The sequence below is a fragment of the Coregonus clupeaformis genome, chromosome 20 (genome assembly GCF_020615455.1).
Source record: "Coregonus clupeaformis isolate EN_2021a chromosome 20, ASM2061545v1, whole genome shotgun sequence".
Lineage (NCBI taxonomy): Eukaryota > Metazoa > Chordata > Actinopteri > Salmoniformes > Salmonidae > Coregonus > Coregonus clupeaformis.
In genome coordinates this window covers 47,147,095-47,170,795 of record NC_059211.1, presented here as the reverse complement: position 1 = coordinate 47,170,795, position 23,701 = coordinate 47,147,095, and the positions used below count along the sequence as shown (strand labels likewise).

Sequence of the window (23,701 nt, the reverse complement as noted above, 5' to 3'; positions counted from 1 at the left end):
TACATATTTTAGTTGTGGCCCCAGACAAGCACACCTGATTCTACTTGTCAAATAATCATCAAGCCCTTGACAATTTGAATCAGGTGTTTTTATCCAGGGCTACAACAAATGTGTGCTGTTGGCAGTACTTGAGGACCTGAGTTGGGAAACGCTGTCAAAGTATACCTAAACCAGGACTCTCCAACCCTGTTCCTGGAGAGCTACTGTCCTGTAGGTTTTAACACCAACCCTAATCTAGCGCACCTGATTCTAATAATTAGCTGGTTGATCAGCTGCATCAGGTTAGTTACAATTGGGGTTGGAGCAAAAACCTACTGGAGGATAGCGCTCCAGGAACAGGGTTGGAGAACCCGGACCTAAACATATTCAATTCAACAGACAACATATCACACCAAACGTCTCACATCTGACATGTTTAGGTTTATTTTACACTCGTAAATGGTTAAATATATATACACACAACATTCTTTCTGTATAAAAGATGTGTTGGATCATGATGGGATAGATTGGGAATCGGGTCAAAATATATTAAATCAGTCTTGAGATAAATAAAAATAGTAAAATTAACAATGTATACACACACAAGACACGACAGCACTAAATATGTCCATCAGGATTTAATCAGATTTATCTCTTGGGTGCAAGTCTTTCTGCGGTACCCAAGTTCGGTCATTTTTTTACTCAAAACGTAGCGTAAAGAAGAATGTTATCTGCTTGTGTTGACAAATTGCTGTCAACACAATAGAATGCAAATATTGAGTTCTGGCATTATCAGCAACTAAACAAATTAATAATTGGCCTAAACCTAATTCCACAAAATGTACTGTGCCACTGCATTTTTTGTAGTTGATGTGCTATGCATTTAAAGCAAGCAAGTGACTTTTACAGGAGGTATGTATTTGCACCAGTCACATTACACCAGCGGATTTGGTTGTGATTGCAGAGGGTTGCATGATGTCACTTTTCATTTGGTGAGGTCTTTCAGGTACTGCAAGCCTTGGTTGGTGTAGTCACCCACTGCTGTAGGGCCCGATGAGAGAGCAGATATGGATGACTGCACCCCTGGAATGCAATAAGACAGAAGCTCTTTCAATTGCTACATTTTTGACTTGGAAGTCCTTTATGAATCAGCTGTCAACCAATTCTTACCCGAGTTCCACGCTTCACCAGGGGCGAATCCGATTTCAGGGAAAGCTGGAAGCTAAAAGAAACAATGTACATTTGACCTCCCTCACATATTCTCACTCACCTCATACTCCATAGTGCATTGTTCTGTTGGTCAGAACCAGTTAAAATCAGTACAATAATGGCATTTTTACCTCAAAGCCAAAGTACTTCACCCACTCATCCACTGCAGGGGGAATGGCAGTTTTAGCTTTTCCTAGGACCTCGGAGCCCTGCTCACTTCCCCCTAATAGTCCAGAATCATAGGCAACATACAAAGCACCTCCTGCAATGGTCAACTTAGTGGCCAACCTGTAAGAGAAAAAGATGGGAACACTGGGATGAAACAACTTTGCGGATGGTAAGAAGTGCCAAGTTTTAGATGACAGACACAGATGGACAAAAATACAGTGTTAAGCTACACCTGACTACCCATATGCACATCAAGTCAATTCATAGCAACATCATGGTGGATAAGTTATCATGTTGCATTAATGTTAGCTTTATCTGGCTGTCAATCAGGTGTAGCTTAGCTAGCAAACAAGCTGCAGTTAGTGTTGTTAGCTAGCTAGATAACATTACATCACAGAGTTTCTAAACCCAGAGGCGCAACATCGCAAGACGTCCGTGAATGCTTACGAAACAGACCAAGCAGACCAGGCCTGGGTTTGAAAAGTCAATGAGAGAAGTTAAAATTAACAACTAAGGAATAATTTCTCGAAATCTGAACAAAAATATAAAACGCAACAATTTCAAAGATTTTGCTGAGTTACAGATCATATGAGGAAATCAGTCAATTGAAATAAATTCATTACGCCCTAATCTATGGATTTCACATGACTAGGCAGGGGCAGCCATGGGTGGGCATAGGCCCAACCCAATGGGGAGCCAGGCCCAGCCAATCAGAATGAATTTTCCCCCCACAAAAGGGCTTTATTACAGACAAATACTCCTCAGCACCCAGCCTCCCCTCCTCTTAGACGATTCCGCAGGTGAAGAAGACAGATGTGGAGGTCATGGGCTGGCGTGGTTACACGTGGTCTGCGGTTGTGAGGCTGGTTGGGCGTACTGCCAAATTCTCTAATACGACATTGGAGAAGGCTTATGGTGGAGAAATGAAAAGTGAATTCTCTGGCAACAGCTCTGGTGGACAATCCTGCAGTCATCATTTCATTTGCACGCTCCCTCAAAACTTGAGACATCTGTGGCATTGTGTTGTGTGACAAAACTGCACATTTTATAGTGGCCTTTTGTCCCCAGCACAAGGTGCACCTGTGTAATGATCATGTAGTTTAATCAGCTTCTTGATATGCCACACCTGTCAGGTGGATGGATTATCTTGACAAAGGCTAAAATGCTTACTAACAGGTTTGTGCACAACATTTGAGAGAAATAAGCTTCTTGTGCAAATGGAAAATTTCTGGGATCTTTTATTTCAGCTCATGAAACATGGGACCAACACTTTACATGTTGCATTTATATTTTTGTTCAGTGTAGATTTTAGCTAATGTAGGGCTGACAACAATTAGTCGACTGGTTGATTGTTTGGTCGATAGGCTGTTGGTCGACCAATACTTTTTTAGTCAAGCAGTAACATACACTACCAGTCAAAAGTTTGGACACAACTACTCATTCAAGGATTTTTCTTTATTTTTACGTTGTAGAATAATAGTGAAGACATCAAAACTATGAAATAACACATAAGGAATCATGTAGTAACCAAAAAAAGTGTTAAACAAATCAAAATATTTTACATTTGAGATTCTTCAAATAGCCACCCTTTGCCTTGATGACAGCTTTGCACTCTTGGCATTCTCTCAACCAGCTTCATGAGGTAGTCACCTGGAATGCATTTCAATTAACAGGTGTGCCTTCTTACAAGTTAATTTGTGGAATTTCTTTCCTTCTTAATGTGTTCGAGCCAATCAGTTGTGTTGTGACAAGGTAGGGGGGATATACAGAAGATAGCCCTATTTGGTAAAAGACCAAGTCCATATTATGGCAAGAACAGCTCAAATAAGCAAAGAGAAATGACAGTCCATCTTTACTTTAAGACATGAAGGTCAGTCAATACGGAACATTTCAAGAACTTTGAAAGTTTCTTAAAGTGCAGTTGCAAAAACCATCAAGCGCTATGATAAAACTGGCTCTCATGAGGACCGCCACAGGAATGGAAGACCCAGAGTTACCTCTGCTGCAGAGGATAAGTTCATTAGAATTAGGCGGCAGGTAGGCGGCAGGTAGCTTAGTGGTTAAGAGCATTGTGCCAGTAACCGAAAGGTGGCTGGTTCTAATCCCCGAGCCGACTAGGTGAAAAATCTGTCGATGTGCCCTTGAGCAAGGCACTTAACCCTAATTGCTCCTGTAAGTCGCTCTGGATAAGAGCGTCTGCTAAATGACAAAAATTTAATGTAAATGTAATTACCAGCCTCAGAAATTGCAGCCCAAATAAATGCTTCACAGAGTTCAAGTAACAGACATCAACATCAACTGTTCAGAGGAGACTGTGTGAATCAGGCCTTCATGGTCGAATTGCTGCAAAGAAACCACTACTAAAGGACACCAATAAGAAGAAGAGACCAGCTTGGGCCAAGAAACACGAGCAATGGACATTAGACCGGTGGAAATGTGTCCTTTGGTCTGGAGTCCAAATTTGAGATTTTTGGTTCCAACCGCGTGTCTTTGTGAGACGTGGTGTGGGTGAACGGATGATCTCCGCATGTGTATTTCCCACCATAAAGCATGGAGGAGGAGGTGTTATGGTGTGGGGGTGCTTTGCTGGTGACACTGTCTGTGATTTGTTTAGAATTCAAGGCACACTTAATCAGCATGGCTATCACAGCATTCTGCAGCGATACGCCATCCCATCTGGTTTGGGCTTAGTGGGGCTATCATTTGTTTTTCAACAGGACAATGACCCAACACACCTCCAGGCTGTGTAAGGGCTATTTTACCAAGAAGAAGAGTGATGGAGTGCTGCATCAGATGACCTGGCCTCCACAATTCCCCGACCTCAACCCAATTGAGATGGTTTGGGATGAGTCGGACCGCAGAGTGAAGGAAAAGCAGCCAACAAGTGCTCAGCATATGTGGGAACCCCTTCAAGACTGTTGGAAAAGCATTCCAGGTGAAGCTGGTTGAGAAAATGCCAAGAGTGTCCAAAGCAGTCATCAAGGCAAAGGGTGGCTATTTGAAGAATCTCAAATATATTTTGATTTGTTTAACACTTTTTTGGTTACTACATGATTCCATGTGTTATTTCATAGTTTTGATGTCTTCACTATTATTCTACAAAAATAAAGAAAAACCCTTGAATGAGTAGGTCTGTCCAAACTTTTGACTGGTAGTGTATATATATATATATATATATATATATATATATATATATATATATATATAGTGAACTAATCCATTGTGGAGGACTAAAAGCCAATTTATGCCTGATCCGAAAATGTGGTCGGAGGCTCCATATGGAGGGTGTGGCGCAATTGCGGAGGCTCCGGAGGCATGCAGAGGCCAAATCAAGCTCCGTACCGCATCACTGTGCACCTCCCAAATGTAGTAACAATGCGGAGGGCTCTGTATCAGCTCTACATTGACATGATTGGTTGACGGTAGGTGGGGGCGGTACATCCTGCATAAACACAAACCCACTTCCTTGACAACTTCCTTCACAACAGCTCTGCACTGCTCAGCTAAATGCAAGAAGTATGAATGCCCTGACTTCTACTGAGGCCGTATCACACTAAATGCTGCATGGCCAACGGATTGACCATGCGCCCAGATGCAAAATGCACTTCTCTCTCCAAAACAAGCTACTTACGATTCCCCACATTGCAGTTTCTTGTAATTGTTGCTAGCTATCTGGCCATCCAGAATCACAACACACAGACTTCTGCTCCATTGAAACGTGCGCATCATTTTCCCATTTATAGCTGTATGGATCGTGCAAAACTGCTACAGTAAGTGTATATTTTTTATTTGAAGGATTCTCGCTGATGGGATAAGATTCATATGTTTTTTCGAAAGCCTTATTGCTTACAAGCAAAAACTCAAACAGGAAGTACCAGTGACACGCTCAATACGGAAGTGGTGGTCCGATGAAGCAGACGCTAAACTACAGGATTGTTTCGCTAGCACAGACTGGAATATGTTCCAGGATTCATCCGATGGCATTGAGGAGTTTACCACATCAGTAACCGGCTTCATTAATACGTCCATCAACGACATTGTCCCAACAGTGACCGTACGTACATATCCCAACCAGAAGCCATGGATTACAGGCAACATTTGTACTAAGCTAAAGGCTAGAACTGTCGCTTTCAATGAGCGGGACACTAATCCGGACGCTTATAAGAAATCCCGCTACGCCCTCAGACGAACCATCAAACAAGTAAAGTGTCAATACAGGACCAAGATAGAATCCTACTACACTGGCTCTGATGCTCGTTGGATGTGGCAGGTCTTGCAAACTATCACAGATTGCAGAGGGAAAACCAGCCACGAGCTGTCCAGTGAAGTGAGCCTACCAGACGAGCTAAATATGTTCTATGCGCGCTTCGAGGCTAGCAACACTGAACTATGCATGAGAGCACCAGCTGTTCCGGGCGACTGTGTGATCACGCTCTCCATAGCAGATGTGAGCAAGACCTTTAAACAGGTTAACGGCCATATGGCTTACCAAGACGCGTACTCAGAGCATGCGCTGACCAGCTGGCAAGTGTCTTCACTGACATTTTCAATCTCTCCCTGACCCAGTCTGTAATATCTACATGTTTCAAGCAAACCACCATAGTCCCTGTGCCCAAGAACACCAAGGTAACCTGTCTAAATGACTATCACCCTGTAGCCATGAAATGCTTTGAAAGTCTGGTCACATCAATACCATTATCCCAGACACCCTGGACCCACTCCAATTCGCATACCGCCCCAACAGAGCCACAGATGACGCAATCTCTATTGCACTCCACACTGCCCTTTCCCACCTGGACAAAAGGAACACCTATGTGAGAATGCTGTTCATTGACTACACCTCAGCATTGAACACCATAGTGCCCTCCCAAGCTCATCACTAAAATAGACCCTGGGATTAAACACCTCCCTCTGCAACTGGATCCTGGACTTCCTGACGGACCACCCCCAGGTGGTGTTGGTAGGCAACAACACATCCGCCACGCTGAACCTCAACACGGGGGCCCCTCAGGGGTGTGTGCTTAGTCCCCTCCTGTACTCCCTGTTCACCCACGACTGCGTGGCCATGCACGACTCCAACACCATCTTTACATTTGCAGACGATACGACGGTGGTAGGCCTGATCACCAACGACTATGAGACAGCCTACAGGCAGGAGGTCGGAGACCTGGCAGTGTGGTGCCATTACAACAACCTCTCCCTCAACGTGAGCAAGACAAAGGAGCTGATCGCCGAGCACGCCTCCATCCACATCAACAGGGCTTTTGTGGAACAGGTTGAGATCTTAAAGTTCCTGTGTCCACATCACTAAGGAACTATCATGGTCCACACACATCAACACAGTCGTGAAGAAGGCACGACAACGCCTCTTCCCCCTCAGGAAGTTGAAAAGATTTGGCAGGGTCCCTCAGCGCCTCAAAGTTCTACAGCTGCACCATTGAGAGCATCTTGACTGGCTGCATCACAGCTTGGTATGGCAACTGTTTGGTAACCGACTGCAAGGTGCTACAGAGGGTAGTGTGTACGGCCCAGTACATCACTGGGGCCGAGCCCCCTGCCATCCAGGACCTCGATACCTGGCGGTGTCAGAGGAAGGCCCTAAAAATTGTCAAAGACTCCACCCATGTCACAGTCTGTTCTCTCTTCTACCACATGGCAAGCAGTACCGATGCACCAAGTCTGGAACCAACAGGACCCTGAACAGCTTCTACACCCAATCTATGAGACTGCTAAATAGTCAGTTAAATCGTTTACCTATAGTTACCCGGAATATCTGCGTTTACCCTTTTTGCACTAATCTCTTTGACTCATCACATACGCTGCTGTTACTGTTTATTATCTATCCCGTATCCCTACCTATATGTACATATCTACCTCAACTACCTCGTATCCCTGCACATCGACTCGGTACAGGTAATCCGTTTATACAGCCAAGTTATCGTTACTTATTGTAACCCGTTAGTAAACATTTCACCTGTTGTTTACGAAGCATGTGACAAATAAAATTGGATTTTAATGCTGTCTAGAGTTTGAGAGCTAGTCCGAACCCTAGTGCAGCTGTAAGCAAGCAGGTCGGATCTGCTGGCTACTAGTTAGATAGTTAGTAGGTTGTGTGTTGTTTCGCTAGCTAGTTCACGACTAAAGGACAACAGATAACTATCTAGCTAGCCAACACCCAAATTCAAGGCAAAATTCTAGGTAACTAACGTTACTACTGTACTGTAGCTAGCTAAATTTCAACCTGCTTCAAGCATGCCAGATAACTTGCTAGCTAGCTATACTAATGTTTCTCGTGAGTATGAAATGGAAAACTTACTTTAGAACAGGTAAAATCTTGCCAGCCATAGTGTCACGGGTAAATGAAGGTATTTTTTGAATTAACGTTTATTTCGTTGCAACAGCAAGCATGAAATGAATGAGCTCGACCACGAAGAGCAACCAGCTACATTGAAGGGCAACCCTGTGACACAGATGTGTGTCAATAAAGTTATTTAAAAATAATAATAATCCGAGAGTAGCTGATTCGCAAAGATCTGAAAGACATCAAAATAAATATATTTAGAGACCGTCATGTTCCAAGTGATTTATATATATCCTACAAATAAAATGTCGACTGGGTACAATAAACGAATAATGGGTTGAATATGTTCATGCTATTTGATGCTGCTGCGGGCCGGCTGCTGCTGATCATGAGGAGGAGGGGAGGGGAAGGGGGATGAGGATAGGAATATTTTTTTGTTGTTGCCAATTTCAGAACACAAGAAAACATGTGCATTTCGCGCATGCATAAAAATAATCCAGGCACAATAAAGTCAGAAACATATTTATGACGGTGATAATGAAGGTGATAATAATAGGCCTATATTAAATAATAATACTACTGATAAAAATAATGATAATAATAATAACAATAATATAAATATAATAATTGTATTGCACTTTATGATGGAAATTACAGATTGTGTGGTTGGTGTACCCTACTTGATTTCGCTAATCATTTAGCAGGCTGCATGAATCCAATCCCCATAATAATACCTCGCCCTAAAAAAAAATTATACAGGTCTTATGACACTTGGATTTGGGGCACAATGGTAGGCTGTCTCAAGTATAAAAGACTCAGCCTACTTCACATTGAATGAGATAAGCCTCTTATAAAGGATGTTTTCTCACCAACAAAAAAATTGTTTCTGAACGACTACGGGACCTTGAAGTGCAGAGAAGCTTGAGAGTATAAATCTAAATATCTATCGTGGGGATTTTATTTATTTATTGTTATGTTGTTTGGCTCACAACAAATAATAGTTGCATGAAACCAATGAGTAGGTTATAGCAGTCGCAAAATGAAGGCTTTTACTAAACTCTTAGTAGTTGGTTCTATAGGTGCAGCTTTTGTTGCTTTCCAATGGAGTGGACCCACTTTAGACCCAGGTAAGATATATATTTAGCTTCACAATCCTTGACTGGTCTGTGCAACCTTTTGTTGGCTACAGGCGATTTTATGATCACATAATTCGTTATTACAGCCCCTGAACCAGTTGAACCTCAGAGGGTGGTTGTCAGCACTTCGACAGTTGTGACACATTACAGACATATGATACGCTATTGATTTATGAAACCTCAAATCCTCATAAGAATTCAGTTTCACTAAAATTGCACATAAAGGCAGTATACTGTTTTATTAATTTGTCAGATTAATACAGATGGAACCAGGCTTGTGTCTTTGAGACAGAAAAATACCGGCACATTAATTATAGAAAACAAATCGCAAAACATTATGGTAGATGAAGGCTACTAGAGAAGTGTTAAGGTTTGGCAACAAAACTACACAATCAAACTGATATAGTTGGGTTCGGGGCTAGACCTCGAACAGGGAAAGGTTCAAATAGTAATAACATCTAACGTGTGTAAGCCACACTGTCAGTATTTCAACACAAGAACAGTATTATATTTGTCAAAATTGAATGAAATCGCACTTTGGTTTGTGAAAACGGTAGACTGTGATAGCGCTTGATTGTGTGTCTAATTGTTTATCATTTGCCTGATGGTGCATCTCTTGTGACCGTGACCTTATAAGAGGACCTTCTGTTTTAAGATCATATGATAACCTCATATGATCAAATTGGAATTCATGATAATCCAGTTCATCAAGTACAACTGTTTCAAAGTGAATATAATACATTTGAGGTAATCTGATATAGGCCTTTCCGGTTTTGAAATGCCTTGCTGCAAAGTTTAGTTTAAATTGTATATCATTTGGGAGAAGCTTTTTTATAAGTACATTGGAAATGCCCCTCATTACCAGTGGCGTGTATTCAAGGATGCCAAGTGAAACCAGGCTTCCCAAATTTTTTTACTAAATAAATACAAATCCTTCATCTCTCTGTGTTTCATAATTTTCCTTCAATTCGCAAGAGTCTGAATGTATCTCACAGGGGAAATCATCCGAGCGAAACAGTGCCCCTCTGTCTCTCTATGTGTAGGTCATCTATCTGATGCTGTCTGGTCCAAACGAGTATGACATTGGTTGCCGCCCGTAGCATTGAAGGCAAGGGAAGCCAGCGAGCATTTTGCCTCCCTTGACAAAAAAAGTATATAAAAAATTGACAATCAGCATTGAGCTAAACTGAGCGAGCTCAACTGTGAATGGTCCTAGCGCACCAAAAAAAAGTGTAAAGGGAAGCCAGTTTGGATTTGGCATCACTCCTATCAAATCCCATTGAGAGCATAGGTCATTGACAGAAAACTTGAATTGTTACATCTTCTTGTGTTGTTGTCCTCCGGTGGCTAGCTAGCCAGCTAGCTAAAATTGTCTCTTTCCTAAATTAGCCATTGATGGAGATAGGGATTTGGACTTGTGGTTTTATTTAATTATCCGTACTAGCCAATGATTATAATGGTGATTCTGATCCAACCATTAATTCCTACATCGTTGTGCCCCTGGCCTGAGAGGATGGAAGTTCAATATGTAGCTAGATGTAGAAGGCTAATGTTAACTAGCTAACGTTGCCCATGAATGGAAGATTGGGTAGCGAGCAAGCATTTTAGCCAGGTAGCCTAGGACAACAAAAAATAAGAGTGTAATGTATGACAGAGTGATAGCCCATTTCATCAACATGAAACAGAGGAGGATGGCATTGGCTTTTCTCTACAAGTAGGGTGAGTCAACATGTTTTTCTACTTGCACGAACGTGCACGCACACACACACACAAACACACACACACACACACGCTCACACAGAAATCAGAACCATGGACAGCCACAGCATATTTAGCTGACGTTGATTGGACTAAATTGTTTTTGGTATCTTTTAGTTGTCACTGTATTAGACTAAGCAGAGGTGATTTGATGATGTTGAAATGGTGCTGGAATAGTGGTGGCAGCTCCTGTTATCTTTGCGCGACTTGTGGTAACTCTCTGTGGTTCTAAATCAATAGTTGTTTAGTGGTCTGAAAATGTCGCAAACATTAACTTGCTTGACCATGCTGTAGGTCATGTAACTGTCTGTTACTGTACATGCAATATGCTTTGAGGACTTCACTGGACAGAGGTTGTTATCCGGTTTTGTGATAAAACAAAGGTGGGGTTGAATTTATTCTGCCACTGTGTCTTCTTACTGTCTCAGCCTTTAGGTCTATATATCACGGTTGCAAGGTATATGAATTAACAGGTTATAGAGCAAACAATGCAATTATCACAACAAATACAGTGCATTCGGAAAGTATTCAGACCCCTTGACTTTTTCCACATTTTGTGATGTTACAGCCTTATTCTAAAATGGATTAAATAGTTTTTTTCCTCATCAGTCTACACACAATACCCCGTAATGACAAAGCAAAAACAGTTTTTTAGAAATGTTTGCAAATGTTAAAAAGAAGAAGAAAAAGAAAGGAAATATCATATTTGCTTAAGTATTCAGACCCTTTACTCAGTACTTTGTTGACTTTGTTGAAGCACCATTGGCAGCGATTACAGCCTCGACTCTTCTTGGGTATGACACTACAAGCTTGGCACACCTGTATTTGGAGAGTTTCTCCCATTCTTCTCTGCAGATCCTCTCAAGCTCTGTCAGGTTGGATGGGGAGCGTCGCTGCACAGCTATTTTCAGGTCTCTCCAGAGATGTTAGATCGGGTTCAAGTCCGGGCTCTGGCTGGGCTACTCAAGGACATTCAGAGACTTGGCCCGAAGCCACTCCTGTGTTGTCTTGGCTGTGTGCTTAGGGTCGTTGTCCTGTTGGAAGGTGAACCTTCACCTGAGGTCCTGAGTGTCCTGGAGCAGGTTATCATCAAGGATCTCACTGTACTTTGCTCCATTAATCTTTCCCTCGATCCTGACTGGAATCCCAGTCCCTGCCGATGAAAAACATCCCTATATCATGATGCTGCCACCACTAGGCTTCACTGTAGGGATGGTGCCAGGTTTCCTCCAGACGTGACGTTTGGCATTCAGGCCAAAGAGTTCAATCTTGGTTTCATCAGACCAATTGTGTTTCTCATGGTCTGAGAGTTCTTTAGGTGACTTTTGGCAAACTCCAAGCGGGCTGTCATGTGCCTTTTACTGAGGAGTAGCTTCCGTCTGGCAACTCTACCATAAAGGCCTGATTGGTTGAGTGCTGCAGAGATGGTTGTCCTTCTGGAAGGTTCTCCCATCTCCACAGAGGAACTCTGGAGCTCTGAGTGACCATCGGGTTCTTGGTCACCTCCCTGATCAAGGCCCTTCTCCCCTATTACGATTACTCAGTTTGGCCGGGCGGCCAGCTTTAGGAAGAGTCTTGGTGGTTCCAAACTTCTTCCATTTAAGAATGATGGAGGCCACTGTGTTCTTGGGGACCTTCAATGATGCAGACAATTTTTGGTACCCTCGACACAATCCTGTCTCTGCGCTCTACGGACAATGCCCTCGACCTCATGGCTTGGTTTTTGCTCTGACATGCACTGTCAACTGTGGGACCGTATATAGACAGGTGTATGTCTTTCCAAATCATGTCCAATCAAGTTGTAGAAACATCTCAAGGATGATCAATGGAAACAGGCTGCACCTGAGCTCAATTTCGAGTCTCATAGCAAAGGGTCTGAATCTTATGTAAATAAGGTATTTCTGTTATTTATTTTTAATACATTTGCAAAAATGTCTAAAAACCTGTTTTAGCTTTGTCATTGGGGGTATTGTGTATAGATTGATGAGGGGAAACATTTATTTAATCCATTTTAGATTAAGGCTATAACGTTTTAAAAAATGTGGGAAAAACTCAAATTAGCATGATATGTGACATTTGCTATACATAAGACAGAAGATTACTTAAGGCAAAAATGTAAGGAGGGTGGTTGGTCGGGGTGGATGGGTGAGCTTGTAACAGGAACGTCTAGCAGCCCATCCTGTTCTCATAGACTAGACATAACATAGTAAAGGAACATCCGTAACACTCAAATGAGTATGTTACGTTTGGTATGGTTACATAAGACAGAAGGTTACTTAAGGCAAAAATGAAAGGAGGGGGGTCAACCTGGACTCAGGGGTAGACGTAACATAGTAAATCAAAATCTGGTACACTCAAATTCGTATGATATGTTACGTTTTATATGGTATGTATTAATTTGTGGATATCCATCATCCATTTCATATGATATGTTACGAATTACAATTCATATGATATGTTACGAATTACAATTCGTATGATATATTACGAATTGCAATTTGTACGATATTCTAAGGAATATACAATAAGTATGATATGTTACGAATTCTATTTTTGACTAACACTAATGTTAGCTATGTTGCCAACGTTAGCTAGGCTAGGGGTTAGGGCTAGGGGTTAAGTTTAGAGTTAAGGTTAGGGTTAGGAATTAGGTTAAAGGGTTAAAGTTTGGTTTAGGGTTACGGGAAGATTTAGCTAACATGCTAAGTAGTTGCAAAGTAGCTAAGAAATTGTTATTAGTAGCTAAAATGCTAAAGTTGTCCGTGATTGATTTGAACACACAACCTTGTTTAGGTTGCTAGACGTTCGCGTTATACGCCCACCCAGGTAATTAGAAACTTTACAACTACTTACTACCTTTTAGCTACTTTGCAACTACTTAGCATGTTAGCTAACCCTCAACCCTTTAACCTATCTCCTAACCTTAACCCTAACCTTAACCCCTAGCCTAGCTAACATTAGCAACTTAGCTAACATTAGCATTAGCCACCTAGCTAATGGTAGCCACAACAAATTGGAATTCGTAACATGTCATATGAATTGTAATTCGTAACATATCATAGAATTGCAATTCGCAACATATCATACGAAATGGCTGATCGACATCCACAAATTAATACATACCAGTGGAGGCTCCTCAGAGGAGGAAGGGGAGGACCATCTTCCTCAGTGAATTTCAGAAAAAATTTGAAAATAGTCAAACATTAACAAAGTTAACCTTTTTAGATAAAACTATGCTAAACATATTTACATATTTACAAATAATTGATTAAAACAGTTTTGCAATGAAGGTCTACAGTAGCCAGAGGACAGCTAGTTTCTGTTCTCCTCTGGGTACATTGACTTCAAAACAAAACCTAGGAGGCTCGTGGTTCTCACCCCCTTCCATAGACTTACACAGTAATTATGACAACTTCTGGAGGACGTCCTCCAACCTATCAGAGCTCTTGCAGCATGAATTGACATGTTTTCCACCCAATCAAAGGATCTGAGAATTAATCTAGTACTGAAAGCATAAGCTACAGCTAGCTAGCACTGAAGTGCATAAAATGTGGAGAGTAGTTGACTCAAAGAGAGAGAAAGGCAATAGTTGAACAGTTTTGAACAAATTAATTTCTTCAAAAATGAAGGAGATGCAAGAGAGAGAGAGCTAGCTATATTTCATTATATTTTTTTCCACTTTCACCTTCACTTACTTAGCTAGCGAATGCAGCTAGCTAGTTTAGCCTACTCAAACACCCGGCTCAAACAGACAGGGATGCTATGTTAGCTAGCTGGCTATGGCTATCCAACAATGGAACTCTTCCAAGTCAAGATAAGCTTTTGCTTTTATTAATTTATTGCCACTGGGGCCCACCTGTGTAACTGCTAAACTGCTTGCTGTACTGCATGATTTTGGAGGGTTTACTAATGAGTTAGTTCTACTAACTATGTTGATTATGTCGTTAGCTAATATGGTGACAACGATGTACAGTGCCTTGCAAAAGTATTCATCCCCCTTGGCGTTTTTCCTATTTTGTTGCATTACAACCTGTCATTTAAATTGATTTTTATTTGGATTTCATGTAATGGACATACACAAGATAGTCCAAATTGGTGAAGTGAAATGAAACAAATAACTTGTTTCAAAAAGTTGTAAAAAATAAATAACGGAAAAGTGGTGCGTGCATATGTATCCACCCCCTTTGCTATGAAGCCCCTAAATAAGATCTGGTGCAGCCAATTACCTTCAGAAGTCACATAATTAGTTAAAAAAAGTCCACCTGTGTGCAATCTAAGTGTCACATGATCTCAGTATATATACACCTGTTCTGAAAGACCCCAGAGTCTGCAACACCACTAAGCAAGGGGCACCACCAAGCAAGCGGCACCATGAAGACCAAGGACCTCTCCAAACAGGTCAGGGACAAAGTTGTGGAGAAGTACAGATCAGGGTTGGGTTATAAAAATATATCAGAAACTTTGAACATCCCACGGAGCACTATTACATCCATTATTAAAATATGGAAAGAATATGGCACCACCACAAACCTGCCAAGAGAGGGCCAACCCACCAAAACTCACAGACCAGGCAAGGAGGGCATTAATCAGAGAGGCAACAAAGAGACCAAAGATAACCCTGAAGGAGCTGCAAAGCTCCACAGCGGAGATTGGAGTATCTGTCCATAGGACCACTTTAAGCCATACACAGAGTGGCCAGAAAAAAATAATCAAACACGTTTGGTGTTTGCCAAAAGCCATGTGGGAGACTCTCCAAACATATGGAAGAAGGTACAGATGAGACTAAAATTGAGCTTTTTGGCCATCAAGGAAAACGCTATGTCTGGTGCAAACCCAACACCTCTCATCACCCCGAGAACACCATCCCCACAGTGAAGCGTGGTGGTGGCAGCATCATGCTGTGGGGATGTTTTTAATCGGCAGGGACTGGGAAACTGGTCAGAATTGAAGGAATGATGGATGGCGCTAAATACAGGGAAATTCTTGAGGGAAACCTGTTTCAGTCTTCCAGAGATTTGAGACTAGGGCGGAGGTTCACCTTCCAGCAGGACAATGACCCTAAGCATACTGCTAAAGCAACACTCCAGTGGTTTAAGGGGAAACATTTACATGTCTTGGAATGGCCTAGTCAAAGCCCAGACCTCAATCCAATTGAGAATCTGTGGTAATGGGCAAAAATCCCAGTAGCTAGATGTGCCAAGTTTATAGAGACATACCCCAAGAGACTTGCAGCTGTAATTGCTCCATAAGGTGGCTCTACAAAGTATTGACTTTGGGGGGGTGAATAGTTTTTTTTTTTTTGTGTTATTTCTTGTTTGTTTCACCCCCAAAAATATTTTTCATCTTTAAAGTGGTAGGCATGTTGTGTAAATCAAATGATACAAACCCCCCAAAAACCCATTTTAATTCCAGGTTGTAAGGCAACAAAATAGGAAAAATGCCAAGGGGGGTGAACACTTTCGCAAGCCACTGTAGGCTGTGTGTAGCGGTTAGAGGTTATGATATGAAGGTCTGGCTTGGAAAGGTTTTTTCACCTGGTCACAGAAAGCTGATGTGTTGTGCACTAAAGTCCACAAGCAAAGGAAAAAGGTGAGAGGAGGAGAGCACTTAGATGCCAGAAGGAATTATACAACAATCAAAGGGATCCTGCTGTTTGTATGTGGCTGTTGTGAAAGTGAACTGTGTTTGCGTGTGATCGGGTGTATTCATTCTGCCAAAAAACGGAACAAAGTGGTAATAAACATACAAGAATTTCTCCAATAGCAACTCTCTATTGCAACTGTTGGACTAATGATTACACCATAGATCCGCTAGATGCAGGCAAGAGTGTGCAAGGTCACTTATTAAATAATTACCTCTTATCAGTCTCATTCTGAACGTCGCATAAACCTTGAACCTGTAAGAACCCTAACCTTATTGCTGAATCAGCAATACACAACTTGGCTCAATTATTTATTTACTAACTCCATAGCAATTCCAGACTACATAAAACCCACTAACATTATACAGTAAATACAGTCTAGCGGACTAACAAAACAGGACAGTTTGGTTATAACACAATGGCGGATTCAGAGAGGGGGAGGAGGAAGAGACAAAGGAATTCACCTATCGGACATTTGTAAACTACGCTCACGGAAATACGAATGCTTAGCACCCTAATATCCGCTCATTCGGATTAGAAATGCAACATGTATTTACGTGTAGCTGTCTTCGATAGTTGAGTTGATGATGTAGGACTCTGGTTTGCCCAACATAGATCCCAATGTCCTTGGTAGAGTTTCTGGTCGTGGTGGTGGTTAGAATGGGTACTTTAGCATACTCTGTAGTTCGTATAGTTGATCTGTTAGAATAGATACTTCAGATGTACCAACAGTTGTCGGAGAGGGATTGTCCTTCCCAACTTGTATCTTTAGTGAAAATTCTCTAGATGACTATACATGCCAGTTGCAGACTGATATGATAAGGTGTAGTGCGTTTATCTTCTTCCTCACCTCGTTTAGAGGTTGAGAGTTTCAGAGTTTCTCACCATTTCAAACGTGTGGACTAACGCCTCACATTTTCTGGTCTTTCTGGTCTAACCATTTGAAGCCGTGTAGCTTCCTGGTCTGGTAGAAATTCAACCATTTGCAACATCCGGCTTACACCGTGGTCTGCTTGGTCTAGTGTGAATTTCGTCACGAGGGGTTTTATACTTGAGAAGAAAAAGGGGTGTTTCATCATGTTTGTGCTCATCTGGGCTAGGCCACTGACTGAGAACAAGTCAATATGGAAAATAATCATCTAATCTAGAATGCTAAAATCACATGATTATCTTCACAAACATATTATTATACTTAATCATTCATTTTATACAACAATTAGATGCAAACCTCATAACTGGGAAGTGTACACCCCCAGAGATACAGTTATGTTGTTCCACCGTCTTTAATGACATCACAACATAGTAACGAATTCGACATGATTGTTCTTTAAGTCCCCAACAACCATTTCCCACATTCTTTGAAGTATAAATATTGTTTCATTATCCACTTTGGATATTGGAGTTTTGGCGGGAAGAATCTCTGTGTCAACAAAGGGGTCCTTTCTCCCAATACTTCATGGCAAGGAAGAGAATGTCTGCACGGTATTTACGACCGGTTGTTAAGTCATAAAACTGTCCAACTTCTCCCCGCTCCCTCTCCTGTGGGAGAGAGAGAGGGTCCTTTGATCCACTGTCAGGACAGTCATGACACAGGAATGTGTCGAGGCACAGATCTGGGGAAGGGTACCAAAAAATGTCTGCAGCATTGAAGGTCCCGAAGAACACAGTGGCCTCCATCATTCTTAAATGGAAGAAGTTTGGAACCACCAAGACTCTTCCTAGAGCTGGCCGCCCGGCCAAACTGAGCAATCAGGGGAGAAGGGCCTTAGTCAGGGAGGTGACCAAGAACCCGATGGTCACTCTGACAGAGCTCCAGAGTTCCTCTGTGGAGATAGGAGAACCTTCCAGAAGGACAACCATCTCTGCAGCACTCCACCAATCAGGCCTTTATGGTAGAGTGGCCAGATGGAAGCCAATCCTCAGAAAAAGGCACATGACAGCCCGATTGGAGTTTGCCAAAAGGCACCTAAATGACTCTCAGACCATGAGAAACAAGATTCTCTGATCTGATGAAACCAAGAAACTCTTTGGCCTAAATGCCAAGCGTCACATCTGGAGGAAACCTGGCACCATCCCTACGGTGAAGCATGGTGGTGGCAGCCTCATGCTGTGGGGATGTGGCAGGGACTGGGAGGGACTGGGAGACTAGTCAGGATCAAGGGAAAGATGAACGGAGCAAAGTACAGAGAGATCCTTGACGAAAACCTGCTCCAGAGTGCTCAGGACCTCAGACTGGGGTGAAGGTTCACCTTCCAACAGGAAAACGACCCTAAGCACACAGCCAAGACAACGCAGGAGTGGCTTCGGGACAAGTCTCTGAATGTCCTTGAGTGGGCCAGCCAGAGCCTGGACTTGAACCCAATCGAACATCTCTGGAGAGACCTGAAAATAGCTGTGCAGCGACGCTCCCAATCCAACCTGACAGAGCTTGAGAGGATCTGCAGAGAAGAATGGGAGAAACTCCCAAAATACAGGTGTGCCAAGCTTGTAGCGTCATATCCAAGAAGACTTGAGGCTGTAATCGCAGCCAAAGGTGCTTCAACAAAGTACTGAGTGAAGGGTCAGAATATATATATGTATATATATATATATATATATATTTTTTTTTTTTAAATACATTTTGTTTTATTGAATATTTAAAACATACAATACACTTGCAGTGAAGCCGCTCAACAACTACATCACATTAGTCATCTAACAGACTCCCATCAAGAGCGACACACAGAAGCAACCAGGGTCAACGCCTTGCTCAAGGGCACGTCGATCTCCCACAAAATCAAAAATGGGGACCCAAACCAGCGATCCATCAGCCACCGGCCCAAGCTCCCGGCCACCAGCCCTCCAAAATCCCCCCACAGTTCCCCAAGAGCTGCCCCTCAACCATCCGACCCCCCCCCACAGTCTGTGTATGTGCAGATGTGTGCATTTGAATGAGAGTGTGTGTATATGCATTTGTACAAACACCTGCAAGGCATCAGCCTCAAACAAACAGGCGTTAGCTGTAACAACATTGCCCCTCAGTGTCATTCAGACTGACTTTTTGTTATGTTTTATTTTGACTGTATTTTTTTTACTTTTATCTTTGACCTTCATTCTGTCCCCCGCCCAGCAACTCCACTCCCACTTGTCTCCAATTCCACATCCCAACCCTCAGCTTCCCTCAGCCCATCCCACCTATCTCTGCTGGCCACCCTCTTCGGATTTCTATGCACCATATCTTTCAACTATGCTGTGATGTTTAACATACAATTTCAATCTATCTAATCGAATAGAATCCACAGATTGCGAGTTGAAGATAAATACTTTTACTAAGAGTATTAGTATATTAGTAATTGACTGATCCGGTCTCTCCAGATCTCACAACAGTACTATTTCTAGGGTCAATTTTAGATCAATGTTATGTATTTTCAGCCATTCCTGAACCTGAGACCAGAAACAGGCTACCTGAGGGCAATACCAAAATAAATGGTATATTGATTCTGTATCCTCACAACAAAATCTGCAGAGCTTCGATGATTGTATGCCCCAAATAGTCAACATTTTGTTGGTGGCAAGAATTCTATATAATAATTTTAGCTGAAAAGCACGAAGTCTTGAATCTTGCATCGTTTTATATATGAACTCATACACCCTGTACCATAGAATCGGTACATCAAAAATCTCTTCCCAACTATTTTGCAATCTGTATGGCACAGCTGTCAACATCCTGGTCTTCAAATGAAACTGGTATACTTTCCTATTTATGCTATTTTTATTCCTCCGCCAGTTTTGATCGTTTATATTGGGCAGACAGACCAGATCTGAATACTTATGTAAATGTGATATTTCAGATTTCTATTTAAATATAAATTTGCTAAAAGTTTTCTAAAAACCAGTTTTGCTTTGTCATAATGGGGTATTGTGTGTAGATTGATGAGGGAAAAAACTATTTAATCAATTTTAGAATAAGGCTGTAACGTAACAAAATGTGGAAAAAGTGAAGGGGTCTGAATTCTTTCCGAATGCACTGTACATATTATATCACCAACCAAAAGGGCACTTGGCAAGTGGGAGGGCAAAGGGGCATGTGCTGGTCACAGGTTGACTCCTATCTGTGCATGTGCCTGTATAGATTACACATTGTATTATACACTAAGTCCTAGACAGACATAAAGATCCATATCATCATGATAGTTGGATGCCAGGAAACTGTCCATCAGGTCTAGGATACAGCACGTACTTTACACCACATCAGTTGTACGTTTTCTTGATAGGCCTTACGTCGACATTAAACAGTCCCCATTCTAGCCCCTTGTCTTTGTTTTTCCCTTTTGAATTGCATTTAGACAAACTATACTGTAAGAAGTAATGACTACTGTAATGACTTTCAATATGGCTGGTTTTCAGAGTCGTTAAAGGGTGCCCGGGTCCTGGTGACTGGTGCCAGTGCGGGTATAGGTGAACAAATGGCATATCACCTTGCCGGCTTTGGTGCCCAGGTGGTAATTACAGCCAGGAGGGAAAAGGTTCTACAGCAGGTCAGTACCACTTCAATTAGGTGTTTTCGTCAATGTCAATGTCTCTAGCCATTAGTTCTCCCACTTAACTCTATGACAAGGCCCTCCAGTGGGTGGTGAAGACGGCCCAGTACATCTATTTAAAACGGTGCCTGGGGAAGTCCCGCAGCATGAAGGACCCCACACACCCCAGCCACGAGCTGTTCACTCCGTTACCGTTGGGTAGACAGTATTGGAGCATGAGGTCTGTTACCACCAGGCTCAGAGACAGTTTGTATCTACAAGCCATCAGACTGCTGAACACTTGAACTGGACTGACCACCTGCTCACTCACGCTCACACCCACACAGACATACACACATACACACACACTAACATACACGTTCATGCTACACACACCACAACTGTTGCTACCAGACTCTTATTTACTATTGCTAATACTACACAATTTAAACACTTGCCCCCAATCCCCCTTCTTCCTGTATTATACTTATGCTAAAATGTTTATTGTATTCTAATGAGCCATTTACTTTATGTTCGTATTTTTATCTTATATTATTTCTTATTGTTGTTGCATTGTCGAGAACGAACCGGCAATTAAGCATTTCATTGGATGGTATACCATGTGTATCCTGTACATACGTCTAATAAAACTTGATTACTTAATGTTTTTCATGATTATGTTACCCTTATGCAAACATCACTTGCTTGTATTGCAGGTAGTAGAGAAATGCCAGGTGTTGGGGGCCCAGAAAGCTCTATACATAGCAGCAGACATGGCCAATCCTTCTGACCCAGAGAGAGTGGTGAAGTTTGCTGTGGACAAGCTGGGAGGACTGGACTACCTGGTGCTGAATCACATAGGACCCAGCCCATTCGCCATGTGGGATGGAGATGTGGAACACACTAGATGGTTAATGCAGGTGGGGTAACTTAATCACAAGTACTGCTATATCACATACCATTATATACTAATACATTTAAGTCATTTAGCAGATGCTCTTATCCAGAGCAATTTACAGTGGTGAGTGCATACATTTTCATACTGCCCATCCCCCTTGGGAATCGAACTAACTAGTTCTTCCTGCTTCATTTCTTTTTCACAGGTGAATTTCCTCAGCTATCTACAGATGGCAAAGACAGCTCTGCCTACCCTTGATCAAAGTAAGGGTTCCATTGTGGTCGTCTCCTCCTTGTTAGGTAAGTGAGAGCTCTTCTCTCTACACAAAGTGTTCTAATACTGCTTTTCGACTGTAACACCAGTGTTACACTAGTGAATACACCCTTATGTTATACTAGGGAAATCAACAACCTCTGCAACAACCTCTGCATCATCAATACATTTGCTTTATGAGAAGGTGTTGAAGTCCACAGTTAGCCATTGTTATGTAAATGCATGCTGAAAAGTACCAGTGGCCTGGCTTTGGCCACAAGTGAGAGCAGGTCCACCGGAGCCATGACCCAGTGAGACACAGGTGTTGGCCCGTGTAGATGGAAACAGAAAAGTCTGATCCTTTTGGGTAAAACACTGGAGTAAATCCTGAATGGAAATGCGCCATTAAGTGACCCTGAACCTATGACTGGCTATTGTTTTGGTCCTTAAGGAAAAATGTGCAGTCCATTTGTGGCTCCCTACACGTCCACCAAGTTTGCCCTGAACGGCTTCTTTGGGACGTTGCAGCATGAGCTTGCCATGCAGAGGAGCAACGTGTCCATCACCATCTGCATCCTGGGCCTGATCGATACAGACTCAGCTATGGAGAAAGTCAAGTGAGCTATTTTTGATACCAAGTTCAGTCAAGTAAACTTACATCTGGAATACAGTCAATTATTTCATGATTGACCTGATGGTTGTTACATGCAAGTACATACAAGTATCCTTGGACACATTTCAAATAGTCACCTTTGTTTGTATTACAGGGGGATCACCAACATCCAAGCCTGGCCGGCCAGTGAGGCGGCTCTGCACATCATCACTTCTGGAGCCACACAACAGACAGAGTCTTACTATCCCTGGTTCTGGTACTATGGCACTCTCATCAGAGACTGGTTCCCCTACTTCAGGGACATTTCTATACGTTACTTCTATAAATATTAACCATATGCTTGAAATATACATTATGATAATAAAGCCTTTACATCTTTCCCTTTTTTGAGTTATTTGTTGATTTTAAAGAAATGCTGTTACAGCCAAGTTCTCTGACATGGATAATTTAAACACCATTCTTTAAATGATAATCAGTTCAGTATTTTTAAAGATTTTTTCATGTAAAACTGTGTTCTTGTTGGTCTTCTTCTTTGTATAATTGGTTGCCTTTCTGTGATACAAATTATTGTAACATTTCTGCACGTTTATGTCACAATTTGAACTTTGTCCATCCCCTCTCTCATTGCTTGTGAATGATGTAATCAACAGTGTTGGGGAGTAGTGAACTACATGTAGTTCAACTAGTTATTTACTTACATTTTGCAGTAGCTTGGTGGTAGTTGAACTAAATTCAAATCTTGGTAGTGTTTTCAGTAGTAAACTACATGTTTTGCCATGTAGCTAACATCTTGGAACCAGACACTACTGTTTTTGCAAAAATATAATAAAATATGGGTGAATTAGGCAATAATTATTTATTTTTCAGCATCATGCTGGCCTAATTCTCACTTGAAACCCTTGTGTGCCTAATTCTCACTTTTTGTGTTTAATAGGCTATATTATACATTCTGTTAACATCTGACTGGGGAGTGATGTGTTCTAGCAATTTGTAGTCAATGACATTTCAGATTTAGATATGATAATTTTTCACAAAGTAGTTTGGATGTAGTGATCTACTTTTTCAAAGTAACTTCAGTTAAGTAAACTATATTTTTCTTAATGTTAGCTTTAGTGTAGCTTAACTTCTTTAAGTGTGAAGTAATTGGTAGCTTGGTAAACTATATTTTCAGAGTAGCTTTCCCAACACTGGTAATCAATTAGGGGAGAGGAAGGTTCATGTCAGGTAGTGTGTAGTGTTCTCTGTTT

The 23,701-nt window shown here is 41.8% G+C and overlaps 2 protein-coding genes across 3 annotated transcripts; one reads left to right on the top strand and one right to left on the bottom strand.

Moving 5' to 3' along the window:
* Positions 1-400: 400 nt before the first annotated feature.
* Positions 401-7,842, bottom strand: LOC121533544 (MICOS complex subunit MIC13). Its single transcript, XM_041839588.2, has 4 exons — positions 7,673-7,842; positions 1,320-1,476; positions 1,150-1,201; positions 401-1,062 (listed from the first exon to the last, which is right to left on the bottom strand). The coding sequence occupies exons 1-4, from the start codon at positions 7,699-7,701 to the stop codon at positions 965-967; spliced, it is 336 nt and encodes a 111-aa protein (XP_041695522.1). The 5' UTR covers positions 7,702-7,842; the 3' UTR covers positions 401-964.
* LOC121533543 (hydroxysteroid 11-beta-dehydrogenase 1-like protein) lies at positions 7,249-23,346 on the top strand. Of its 2 annotated transcripts, none has more exons than XM_041839587.1 (6): positions 7,249-7,269; positions 20,579-20,709; positions 21,408-21,611; positions 21,795-21,888; positions 22,293-22,458; positions 22,609-23,346. In XM_041839587.1, the coding sequence occupies exons 2-6, from the start codon at positions 20,638-20,640 to the stop codon at positions 22,784-22,786; spliced, it is 714 nt and encodes a 237-aa protein (XP_041695521.1). In that variant the 5' UTR covers positions 7,249-7,269; positions 20,579-20,637; the 3' UTR covers positions 22,787-23,346. The 2 variants fall into 2 exon arrangements, with proteins under 2 accessions (XP_041695521.1, XP_041695520.1); XM_041839586.1 differs by lacking the exon at positions 7,249-7,269 and adding an exon at positions 8,455-8,784.
* Positions 23,347-23,701: the final 355 nt, after the last annotated feature.

Coding starts and splice junctions, on each gene's coding strand:
- LOC121533544 (XM_041839588.2), bottom strand. CDS start 7,701: ATGGCTGGCAAGATTTTACCTGTTCTAAA. Junction 1,202..1,319: donor TGAAGTACTTTGGCTTTGAG/GTAAAAATGCCA, acceptor TGTTTCTTTTAG/CTTCCAGCTTTCCCTGAAAT. Junction 1,063..1,149: donor TGGTGAAGCGTGGAACTCGG/GTAAGAATTGGT, acceptor ATTGCATTCCAG/GGGTGCAGTCATCCATATCT.
- LOC121533543 (XM_041839586.1), top strand. CDS start 8,697: ATGAAGGCTTTTACTAAACTCTTAGTAGTTGGTTCTATAGGTGCAGCT. Junction 21,889..22,292: donor GGTCGTCTCCTCCTTGTTAG/GTAAGTGAGAGC, acceptor TTGGTCCTTAAG/GAAAAATGTGCAGTCCATTT. Junction 22,459..22,608: donor TCAGCTATGGAGAAAGTCAA/GTGAGCTATTTT, acceptor TTTGTATTACAG/GGGGATCACCAACATCCAAG.